Raw genomic sequence first — 12,399 nt, forward strand, 5'->3', positions numbered from 1 at the left:
TTGAAGGCACACAACAACAATATCCATAACTGTCATCTTTCGGCCGTTGAGGGAGAGAGCAGGCCGGCCCAGCATCATCAGGGGCTAGCCTGAAGACAGAGTGCCCTCCCTCCATAACTGTCATCTTTTGGCCGCTGAGGGAGAGAACAGGCTGGCCAGCGTCATCAGAGGCTAGCTTGAAGATACAGTGTATCTTAATGTGTATTTTATCCATAATTGTAATGTTTTATTAGTTTTATATATCTATTGTAGATTTTTTCTTGTACTGTTTTATAATTTTCTTGTACACCGCTATGATCTATTTGGAATAGCGGTTTATAAATAAAACGTATTATTATTATTATTATTATTATTAACAACAACAACAGTAATAGCAACAGGGCTGCCTCCACAAATGGGAAAGATTAATGAAGGCTAAGTTTTTAGCAGGCCACCACTGAAAAGCCCAGTGCTGATGACCACTGGCTCACTCCAAGATGTTCAGTTTATTGGAATTTAAGTTAAGAGCCCTGGTGGCGCAGTGGTTAAATGCCTACACTTCAGCCACTCACTCAAAACCACAAGGTTGGGAGTTCAAGACCAGCAAAAGGGCTCAAGCTTGACTCAGGTTGCATCCTTCCAAAGTCACTAAAATGAGTACCCAGATTGTGGGGGGAAATTAGCTTACAGTTGTAAACCGCTTAGACACTGCTTAGGTGGTATGAAGCGGTATATAAATGAAGCTTGTTTGTTTGTTTTATTCACTGATTCATAAAGTAGCCACGTTAGAGTGTACCACTTGCAAATTCCCCACTAGTCTTTTGACAAGAAATGTTCAAGTACAGTGGACTCTCCACATTTGCTGGGGTTAGGGGCACAGGACTCCCATGAAAGTGGAAAAAATGCAAACAAACCCACTATTATTATTTTTTTACCCAAGAGAAAATCTCTTTAGGAATCTCTAGGTCCTTTATGGTCAACATCTGTCAGAAGCTAAACTGCACTAGAGGACCTACAAATGCCAGAAAATTGTTCTCTCTAGGAACCTCTAGGTTCTCCAGTGTGACTTTTGGCCAAAGTTGACCATAGAGTTGCGTTGGAAGACCTAGAGATCCCTACAGAGAGCAAATAAATCAAATCCGTAAATAATCAAATCTCCGTGAATAATCAAACCTGCAAAAGTCAAAGTCACAAATGTGGAGGGCCAACTATATAGTCTCCCTTACTAAGTTGGAGTAACACCCTTTGCACGTAGAAGAAGGGTTCATGGTTCATTATTGGCTTTCCAGAGACAGGGATCTCAGACAGCAAGGCTGGAAGACAAGTTGCACAGCTTTCCAGAGTGGCTGCCTCAATGAGCAAACCAGAAATGGCAACGTGTGGCCCTCTAGATGTCATTGGACTGCAACTCCCATCAATCCTAGCCAGCTGGACTAATGAGGAATGATAGGAGCTGCAATCTAAAACCATCTGGCTGGCCATATGTTGCTTGATCTGCAGTCATCCTTGTTGCAAAAACAGGCCAGATGAAACAATGATATGTCTCAATATAAACCTTTGTTACCTGTTCTTTTTCTCTTGCACAAGCCACTTTTGATACACACTATTGTTGAGTTATCTGCAAACCTACTATTACATAGGAAGTGTTTTTAATGGCTAAATTGCTCAATTTCATACATAGTAATGCATTCAGGTTTTAGATTACTGAAATGTAATTCTCAGCCTAATGGAACACGGTTGTTCTTTTATAAAATGGCAGGTCACACTATTAAAAAAACCACTCACACACAACTTTAAGCACCTTTTATAGAATGTCTTTCAGTGCAAGCACCTGTTTAAAAAATATTCTCTGCATTTTTAAATCTCCATACCTTAAAATATAGTAGCCATGTTTGTTAAAAGATGTCGTTGTTTATGGAAATGCAGGTTGTACATGCTATAATTTACTAGTAATTCATAAATTTTATTAAAATTTGATTCCTTTCCTTGTTAAATAGAAATCAATTAAGCATCCAATTATCTACAGGACACTGTCATTTTTTAGTGTTACTCCACACTGCTGCATTAACTACTCTCCTCACCTCAACACAACGTACCTTTTGGGGGATCAACACTGGTAAAGAACAGCACTAGACCTCACCTTCTTCCTAGGCCTGGTGTGGTTGTCTCTATCACAACAACTTCCAACTATCCTGGATTAAACACTACTTCACTTCCTCAGGTGTCAAGCTCTGATAAAACATCATCACGTATATCCTTTAGTAGTTTCAAAAGGAGTTGTATGAGCTTGTATGAAGAACAACAGTGACATATAAGACTTGAAGTTGTTGTGATAAAGGCAATTCTCTGTGAAGTTGGTTTATTATTCCACTACTAGAGCTTGACACCTTAGGAAGTGGGTTTAATCCAGGATAAAAGATGTGTTTGTGTGATAGACAATTCTTTTCATGGATTTTCATTTTGCAGTTTAGCACTGGTATGTGCTAAGTACTGTTTGTCAGTAAAGTCTATTTTACAGAATCCTGTTTATTACTTTCTGTATATAGAATCATAGAATCATAGAGTTGGAAGAGAGCACAAGGGCCATCCAGTCCAACCAGCTGCCATGCAGGAACTCTCAATCAAAACATTCCCAACAAATGGCCATCCAACCTCTGCTTAAAGACCTCCATGATTATTTAAATTGTTAGTTACTTTCTTGATCTCTGAATAGACTTTAGTTACTTTTTTTGTTTAATTTTATATTATATTTGGTACCTTGCAGGGTTTTCCTCACGTTTGTTAGCCACAGTTGTCTTGTTGAGACCCTTCTGTGTTTCTTTTGTGACATTAGAATCAGTTTCTTTTATTTGTTTTATTTTCTAGAGTAATAATGGATTAGTTTGCACTATACAACCTTTTGAGAAACATGCTTTAAAGTGATTAATGAAATTAACATTAACATATGACAATTTGATTTCCGAATAAAGTTTACACTTGGAAACTGGAGTGTAATTTTATTTTGCTTTACAACAAAGTTCTTTGGGGTATTCTTTGTGTAGTCTTAGGAGTAAATCATCCCCATCCCCATTTAATGCCAGATGGGTACCTGATGGAGGCAAAAAGGCAGCATGCAAATAGATTCAACAAAGAAAAACCCATCTTTTAATTTTGTATTTGGATACAACTGTGCTTGCAGATCTGGGTGTGCATATGCACTGGAAGCAGCTGTATTTAAAGCTAGCATCCAGATTCAAAATTCAAAATCACCATTTGTTTCTATGCTGAAGATACAACAGGCCAGGAAACTGATGTTCTGTGCCAATAAAACCTGAATTCTGCAGTTAAGCACAAGTATATGTATTTGCATAATCACTCACACGACACAATTGGTGCTGATGCTATTAAACCAGGAGGGGAATGAAGAACTACACAAGGAATAGAAACCACACTTTTCACTGTAGGAAATTCAGCCAGCTCTTTGGTTTCTGAGGTTTCCAAAGGCTGAAACACTTTCAAAGATATCTTCACAGCTGTAAAGGCTAGAAAGTTGCTTAAATAAAGTAAGCTGCAGCTGAAAGCCAAATTCTGTGCTCAGCATCATCATGCTCCTGCAGAATCACAGAACGCACAAAACATTAAATATTGTGAGCTTTGTTATCACATGTCCAGGCTGAGGATTTGAAGAAGCCCAGGAAATAAGGAACCAAAGGTCCTGATGGGATGGTGATGAATAAAAAATGGACTGAAGGATAAATGCTGCTGTAAGAGCCTGTGTACTATTGTAAGGTATGGAGAAAGCAGAGCTGGTTGTACCATTAGACAGAGTGAGATGACCACCTTAGATAGTAAATGCAGGGTGTCATGAAAGGGAATCATTTTTTGGCTATTTACTTTGTGCTTATTGTATTTTTTATTTTCAGGGCTGGGGGAGGATAATTATGGGACTTTATGCCAAAATATATTGGCATTATTATGGAATGTTCTGCCAAAATAAGTTGGCATAATTTTAGAAAATTTTACATTTTGACTTTGGTGAGTGGAGACTCCATTTTCTGCTCTCCCTCAGGCAACTGACCCAGAGAAGCAAAACTAATCAAGTGTCAGGGTGACATAGGGCCTGAACAGATGGGCTGAAAAAGCCAGCTTCCTCGCAACTTGGGGCCGTGGTGATTAACTGATGGATGCCCCCACGACATGCCGAAGCTGCATCCAGGTCGCAGAAACCTGGCCTAAACAGGAGCATGTTTCCCTGCTCCAAGTTGGGTCCATGGTGGAAGGTGCTCTTGGAACCACAGCATGTGTTTGTCGTGATCCCGTGGTATCCTGGACAGAGGTGGCTTCAAGCCGCCCCTTCGTGCCAGTCTGTTTCCCCCCTTAGGTCCAAAACACACTGCAGAAATAATCAAGTTTGAGACTGCTTTAACTGCCCTGGCTCAGTGCAAGGGCATTCTGGATATTGTACTTTGTTCTGGCACCAGAACTCTCTGACAGAGAAGATTAAATGTCTCACAAAACTATAGTTCCCAGAATTCCCTAGCATCGAGCCAGGGCAGTTGAACTGGTCTCCAACTGGATTATTTCTCCAGTGTGTTTTGGACCTAAGTGATTCAAAGTAGGCTGAGGCCTGAAACGCAGGAACTTGAGGAAACAGTGGCTTGTGAAGAGTTGGACTTGAAGAAAGGAGCCAAGTACAAAGTGAGCTTGGGACAGAGCATCCACAGGCTGGGTGTCATGGGGGCTGTGCATGGTTCTGATGGGGGAGAAATGGGGGAGAAGAAAGACAGGCAAATGATGCTAGTTGTAATTTTAAACATGGCTTGGAAAAGCTACCTTGGATAAGGGATATTCAACCTGTAGAGGTAAGTTCTGCTGAATGTAGACACTTCCAATATACTTCAAGAATCAGGCTGCACATTTCTGAATGAAGTTGCACATAATCAGGCAGCACTGAACTGATTCTGGATGACAACCCTACCCCCAAAGAATACTGCAGTCTAAAGAAATAATGGCAGGTATCTTGTATAGTAATTACAATGTTGTAAACCTGAGTTATTATTCCAATTCCCATTTATGGTCATTTCACGATTGCAACAACCAAACCAAACAGTACCTCTCCAACGTACCCATTTCTGAGGCACTGAAATATACAAGCATGACAGAATCTTGACAGGACCCTTTTCAGCTGCCTGCATTGGACTGCACTGTGACCAGGAGAGAGCTACATATGCCCCTCTTCACTGCCCCACCATCCAGTGTCTCAGAAATGGCTGCGGGGTGGAGATGCTTTGAAACTACAACGGTAGGATTTTGGAGGGTAGTTTTAGAAGATAGCATAGCTATGGCTCCCAATGCAGATCTCAACCAACATATCCATCATTCATGGTTTCAGTTAACTAGCCTGTTATTTGGCTAAAGGTTTCCAGTAACCCAAGAATACAGTGTTATGTTTGAAACAGTGAAGAATTTTGGAGCCATGGAAACCAAGCAGTGGAAAGCACACAGTTTAATGAAGAACACCTCTGTCAAATGGAAGCTCTAGCAATTTGTTGGAACTGTTTGTTCTCGTAAAAGTTCTCCATCCCTTCCAAATGTCATTGTTCCCATTCTGAAGAGCCACCCACCTCCACTGCTTCCTGCACAGCTGTCTCCCCAAATGGTGTTTTTGCAAAGCTAGTCTATTTATTTCTCTATTAAGGGCTAAGCCTGCTTGTTCCTTCAGCCTTTCTTTGCATGACATGCATTCCAAAACCTCAATCATCATCATCTTTTGAAACATCTCCAAATTTTACTGGGAATTTTGATCTATACAAAGTAATGTGTGGTGATTTCTTGCTACATAGGCAGAATATATTTTGCATATTCTTATTGCTGGGATGAGTTCGTACCAAAGGCCATGACTTTTACTGGATAACATGTACCATCAAGTAGCTCATCTCAGCCATTTAATGCATATTGCTTTGGTGACCAGGAAATGTGCCTGCCTCCTTTTGTACCTTCAGTAATGGCAGTACTATATACTTTTCAGAAGTAAAGCTACTGCGCCGCAAAGTAAGATTTTAAAACATTTGCTCTGCTAGTTCTGCAACCACTTTCTGCCATTAGACACTATGCAAAATTCTGTACAGGCTTACTAAATAATAAACTCCACCTAGCCCAATGGGATTTCTCCCCAATCCTGTGTTTAGGATTGCAGTCCAAATTACCATACTGCATAGAAAACAACCATGTTCTCAAGTGTTCTTGTGCATTCTTTTATTTAAACTACAAATTGTTGAAAGAGAAATTAGATTTTACTGCCTTCAAAACAGATTGGAAGAAGCTTCTATGGGTTTGAATAAATCATGCCTGAACATAAATCTAAGCATGACCAGGAACTTGGATGTACTCAAACCACTTTCAACCCTGCTAGTTCCACAGCCAACCATGATTTTTAACACAATTTATAAGAATTTTGTCATGTGGCATGGCTATTTGAGAAACATAAATGCAAATGTTGGGTGCATGTACTTAGCATTCTCATTCTTAGGATCCTGGTCCAGATATTTGAACATGGATGTTACTAACATATATAATATGGACTTTACTTATGGCTGCAATCATAATACAGGTTGAGTATCCCTTATCTGGAATTATGAAATCCAAAATACTCCGAAATCCAAAACTTTTTGAGCTACATATCTTTACTGTATTTGTGAGGCTGGACGGAGATACAAGGATCTGTGAACTGGTGGGAAGCATGGACTTGTGTCAAATACTATGCTTGGATTCCTGCCATTTCACACATTCTCAGTCTCTCTCCTCATTATGTCTCATTATGTCTCAGCAAATGCCGGTATTCCAAAAACTGGGGGGAGAATTCGATACAGAACACTTGTGGGCCAAGCATTCTGAATAAGAGATACCCAATAGTAGTAAGCTCTGCTGAATTTAGGGGCTTCAGGTATACTTCAAGAAACAGGCTTTAAATTTCTGAACGAACATGCACAGAATCAGGCAGCATTGACCAACACACTGGCTAATAAAGGGAAGGTGTGTGAGATGGTGTATGCTCACCCCTGATCTCACTGCTTAGTAAAATCCTAAGTGTCCTCAACAGAGTGCTGCTTCCGCATAGCAATGGGCATTATAGAGAACAACCAGAAGATGGGTTGGTGATTCCCATGACAGAGATTGGTGAATACACTACAGTATGAACTGTAAATAGGTTACCTAAGGTACTATTTTGAGGACAGTATTTGGCACCTTGGTTAGTTCCAGAGCATTCAATGACATGAAAACCACCAGCTGCCATTGTAACTATGAGCAAATGTCAAACCAGTGAGATGCTGATGAACAAAAATTACTTGCAGAGAGACTATTAGAACAGCAGGGGTGATACAGTGGGCCATTGGTATACATGAGGGATCTGGAATGGATCCTCCCACAGATGTCAAAAAACACAGGATCTCAGCTCCCATTGTTTTTTATTGCTGTGCGCTCCTGCATGCGCACCATTTTAACATCAGAGGGTTGTCATCCGCACAAGCTTCAATCCGTGAATGGCAGGCCCATGTACACTGCAGGCGCACTGTAGTTTGCTGGTTTTCCTTATTACCACACTTTCCACATCTTCTAAACAGACATGTTTTGTTTCTGCTGGGGTTGCTTTTATGAGTCCTGTGATTTACTTGGATATAGCTATATAAATTCAGCCATGGACAGATACACTGCATAGAATGAAAGCAGGAGACAAACAAGGAAACTCAGCAATAGCACAATTAACACCAGAGCCACAGCAAAGTTTGTTGAATTCCCTGTTACGCAGTCCTAGATATCCAATTTCCATTTAGCACAGGTATCTTAATACATAAAAAACCGCTGGTAATGAGTCACTCATGGAAACAACATTGCATGAGTTTGAACAGGAGAGAAAATAGAAAACATACAAGTACTGATTATTGCCAAATAAACCAGAGTTGTTGTTTTCCGCAGATCTATTTCATGCTGTGACTTAGCAAATACAAAACCTCTTTCAGTTTTATTCCTTTGATACCAAGCTGCCTGTCTTCCTGTGGTTTGCATATGAACAGGAAGGAACTGTCTTTGTCCATACGCAAGTGAGGAGAGCATTCAACATTTCTTATCAATTTCAGAAAAGCCCAATTCAATTTTTCAGGCCCATCATTCCATTTTTGCAGAAATATTTTTCCTTCCCATATCTTCCCAAAGATTTAGCAGACAAAGCAACATGAGAACTGTGAAGTTTTGTAGTACTGCCTATAAAAATGAAATAACATACAAAATGCTTCTCTCTTTTGTCTATGTCTCCTTCATGCAGCAGTTTTGAAATTCTATTTTAAAAGTTATGTGGAAGCTACTCCAGCCTCTCATTCGACCAGGCAAATACGCCAATGGATGCAACATTAAAATGATTTAATATTCTTACATTATTGCTGCACAAGTAAAAGGAGTTTAGTTGGTACCTGCATTTTCTACTTGGCTGATAAAGGGACAGCGGAACAGAGTTCAAATCTTTAGTGTGGGTTTTATCTGTAGCTATCTCAGACAGCCTTCTAAGAGCGAGTCAGTTTATATAGAGAACAAAAATGCCTAATCTCTCCTAAGAAGCCAGAGTAGGTCAAGCAGAGCAAGTCAAGCAGTATTATTACTGGACAATGTGGTAGGATCACACATGCATGGATGTTGCTTGCTTACTCATCATCTTTAAATGTGCAGCTGAAAATGTAGACTCTCCATGGATGATACTGTTAATGAAGCAATATAAAGCCCCTCTCTGTGGCATCTGATATCTAATGATACTACCACACATGCAAGGAATCATTTGATGCTGTGGTAATGCAATGATCAACATGCATCTGCAAGCTGGTCTAAATTTTGAAACTACAGAATGCAAGATAATCTGAATTGCATATTTTTTGAAAATGTATCTGGATCCATAAATGTTATCACCTCACTTGTTGGGGGAATCAATGCCCCTTGTGATAGTCTGATCCCCAAAACTGCAGGCTTCCAAAACCTGTAGCCTTGGCATCTACCCTGTGTGCAAGCTGCACTGGAATAGCACTTTGTCCACAGGCAGAAGACCATCCTTCTCTTCTCTGTCATGCTACTTGTGCTGATGATATTGGATAATACCTTCCCCATCAGCATGTACAAACAGGTAAAATCCTGTTAAGGACCTGGGAGATTTGGGTCTCCCAAAATCCAATATTAACATTTCCCCTGTATCCTGATAGATATGGCGTTTCTCCTCTCTTTGAGTGTCATGTGTATATTAATATATAGGTATAGAGAGAAAAATATATGGAAACAGATTCTATGTGTAGCATACATAATAAGCAGAACATTGGTTATACAATACATGCACAATACCTCCAACAGACAAGCAGTGGAACCATCCCAGGAGCATGTTCTTAAGCAGCCGGCTGTTCATCGTTTGTCGTTTATTCAGCATCAGTAAATATATCAGCCGAACATGTTCACATCTGACTTCAGACCCTCTTGTCCCCAATGTTTTAAATTACAGGGTTCTAAAGCCACTGCTCATTTTGGGTTGAATGAGATGTTTTCTGTTCTTGTCTGTTCCTGATTTGCTGTGTTGTTCAAGAAACAGAACCTCCAACTTATTAGATGGACACAGGGCATACAATGATCCTGTCTTCTAGCATGACGCTGACGATCAGGAACACAAAATAAAGCCCAAACATGGTGAATCCGAGGATTTTATTCATTCTCCACTTGCAGGCCGCAATAGAGAGGATGACAAAGAGCAGCATGATGAAGAGGAGGACAATAGCACAGAATAGCCCATTGCTGCTAACTGCCACTGGGGCAAGGTTGTTGATTGAAGCAAAGAGGAGCCACGGGAGAGGAAGGCTGTAGGGAAAAGAAACCATTAGCAATACTGAAGAAGGCAGGCCTGGTTAATGAATGAAAGACTGTGGGTTAAATCCAACATTAGTCCTACCTAAAGAAGGGCAACATAGGCTATTCTATCCTAAATTTGTTCTTGAAAGAAACAATTAGTAATTTCAGCAGTTTTCTTCCTGCTATGAGAAAGTCTTCAAACACAGCAGTTTTCAAAAGCTATTTACAGTTCAGAAATTATTCTGCATAAAATTTGCATATGGGTTTCTGCACAAAAACAGTGTTTCCTGCACCAAAAATAATATTTTTGAATATAAATATTGCTTCATGCACAAGAGATGGTATTTTCTGGGTGAAAATGCTATTTTTTGTGTAAAATGTGCATATTTTGTGCAGAATAAGTTCCAGACTGCATGGATTCTTGTCAGTCCAGGATCTCCGTGTCAGAATTTTCCAACAGTTGAGGAATATGTTTTTCATCCATCTGTGAATATTCTTTCCATCCCCAGTCAGGTCCACTGAAATGAATGGGACTAAAGTTAGTTGTGACTAAAAGGTCCCATTCCAGGTAGGACTACCATCAAATCTGGCCCTTTGTATTTTAAATTCTAGGCAACTATTTGAAAGAATATCACCTGGAACCACTGAAACATTCCTGTTTAAATAAATGGTGCTGATTTCTCTGAATTAGTGGGGACAAGGCAGGAAGCATAGCTAAAACCTTCCAAAGATGGCAATAACAGGAAAACTGGAGTTGAAGTCTATTGCAAGGAAGACCAGCTTCTGCAGTTTTGGGGGTCACCCTATTCCAGACAGTGGAAAAAGAAGTGCATTTTGCTAAACAATTGATATTTTCAGTTGTAATTAAGCTACCTGTAGCCAATATTATATAGCACAATGATTATTTGATTTTCCATACAGAGAATTTTCCTGTTTCCTACTCACCATTGTTTCTTAGCACACGTGATCTATTACAATATGCCATACCAAACAACTGAGTACTGTCAGACAACAGGTACCTTCTCTGTAGTGTCCACTGAAGATGTTGAAGACTGCTGTGGGCTGATCATGGCAAATTAGTTGCCACCCCTCACTCTCAGCACCAAAGGGCCAAAAAGGCTGAAATCTACTGCAGTTGTAGCTTGTATACTTATCCTCCTTGATTCATCCCTTTTATCTGTTAGAATGGGTGAGTAGCAAGACTGCTTGCAGTTGCCCTTGGGCCAGATTCTTCCACAGAGCTGTCAGTTGTTTACCAATGTCTGCCTCCTTTTCTTGAGATTTAATGGTCACAATCCTGTATGTGAGTTATGTTTTTGTATGTAGGAATTAGAATTGGCCAATTTTTTAAAATATCAATTTTTATTTTATTTTATTGGCTTTATTTATATGCCACCTTTCTCCTTCTTTTAATAAATTAAAAACGGTTAAAAAAAATCTCAAAACCAATTTAAAAACACCACTTCAAAACAGTATAAAACTGATTAAAACATATCTGGTAGAGGGCTGCTGTTACATTACTATATAGCAGAGCTGGCAAAATGCCTGATGTGTATGGTGTATAAATCAGGCCATCTTGCTGGTGTCCTGATATGCATCTTCACAATTCACTAACCTAGTTTCTTGGTGCCTCTGCTATGTATACTTAAAGTATATGTTTATATGTTAGCTAAGCAAACATAATGTTACAGCAAGTAAAAGGTGATATAGGATTCCAGCTATCATTTCTAATCATAGTGTCTTCAGGTTCCATATGGTGCCTTAATTATAGCAGTGTTCTTTAATGTCTGTACTTACCCCACTGTGATGTCAAAGATGTTACTTCCCACAGAGCTGGAAACTGCCATGTCCCCTAGCCCTTTCCTTGCCACAATAACACTGGTAATTAGGTCAGGGATAGATGTGCCAGCAGCTAAGATGGTCAAGCCCATGATTTCTTCACTGATGCCAATGGTTTCTCCAACCTAAATACAAAAGAATGCACTGAAATCAGAATAAGCAAGTGTCTTCCTTGCAAACCACCCTTAACTTCTTGGCTGGGGAGGGGACAGGGACTTCCATGCAGAGCTTCTTTTTGCTTTGATACACAAGTTTTCCTTGCTTATTTACTTCTATCAATTTACTTGTATTTATATAAAAAAGACTATCTTATTTCAAAGGGTCTATTTCTTAGCTGTTCCCCTCAAACAGCAAGTTCTCCCACATGAATCTACCTCTGTGCAAAGATGGTTCTCAGAGGTCTTTCTCCCAGGTGTTCACATTTTTGAGATGAAGGGGATATTTTTGTACTGCTGTATACTACTTCGTTGCTGTTTTTAGCTATGTTTAATAGTTCTGTTGGGGTTTTAGAATACAGCATTAAACAACAACAAAAATAGTTCCAACTCCCAGTCTTTACCCCAAGCCTGTGTCCTACCTTTCTACACCTGCCAGACTGCCAAGACAGAATCCCAAAGAGCCAATAAGCCCTTTAAAATGCTTAACTATAAAATGAAATGCATAAGTATAAAGGCTAGAATTTATCATGGGATTTGCATCTTCATAAGTAATCTTATGTGCATGGGAAATAGA

The 12,399-nt window shown here is 39.7% G+C and overlaps 1 protein-coding gene across 2 annotated transcripts in view; it reads right to left on the bottom strand.

The window, feature by feature from the left end:
• Nucleotides 1-4,490: 4,490 nt before the first annotated feature.
• Nucleotides 4,491-12,399, bottom strand: part of SLC24A2 (solute carrier family 24 member 2) — a 98,030-nt gene continuing 90,121 nt past the window's right edge. For both annotated transcript variants that reach the window (XM_042455676.1, XM_042455675.1), the window contains 2 exons: nucleotides 11,626-11,792; nucleotides 4,491-9,837 (listed from right to left, as the gene is read on the bottom strand). In XM_042455676.1, the coding sequence (XP_042311610.1) occupies nucleotides 9,588-9,837; nucleotides 11,626-11,792 (417 nt within the window). In that variant the 3' untranslated portion in view covers nucleotides 4,491-9,587. The remainder of the gene's footprint in view (nucleotides 9,838-11,625; nucleotides 11,793-12,399) is intronic.

This window comes from Sceloporus undulatus, chromosome 2, assembly GCF_019175285.1.
Source record: "Sceloporus undulatus isolate JIND9_A2432 ecotype Alabama chromosome 2, SceUnd_v1.1, whole genome shotgun sequence".
Classification (NCBI taxonomy): Eukaryota; Metazoa; Chordata; class Lepidosauria; order Squamata; family Phrynosomatidae; genus Sceloporus; species Sceloporus undulatus.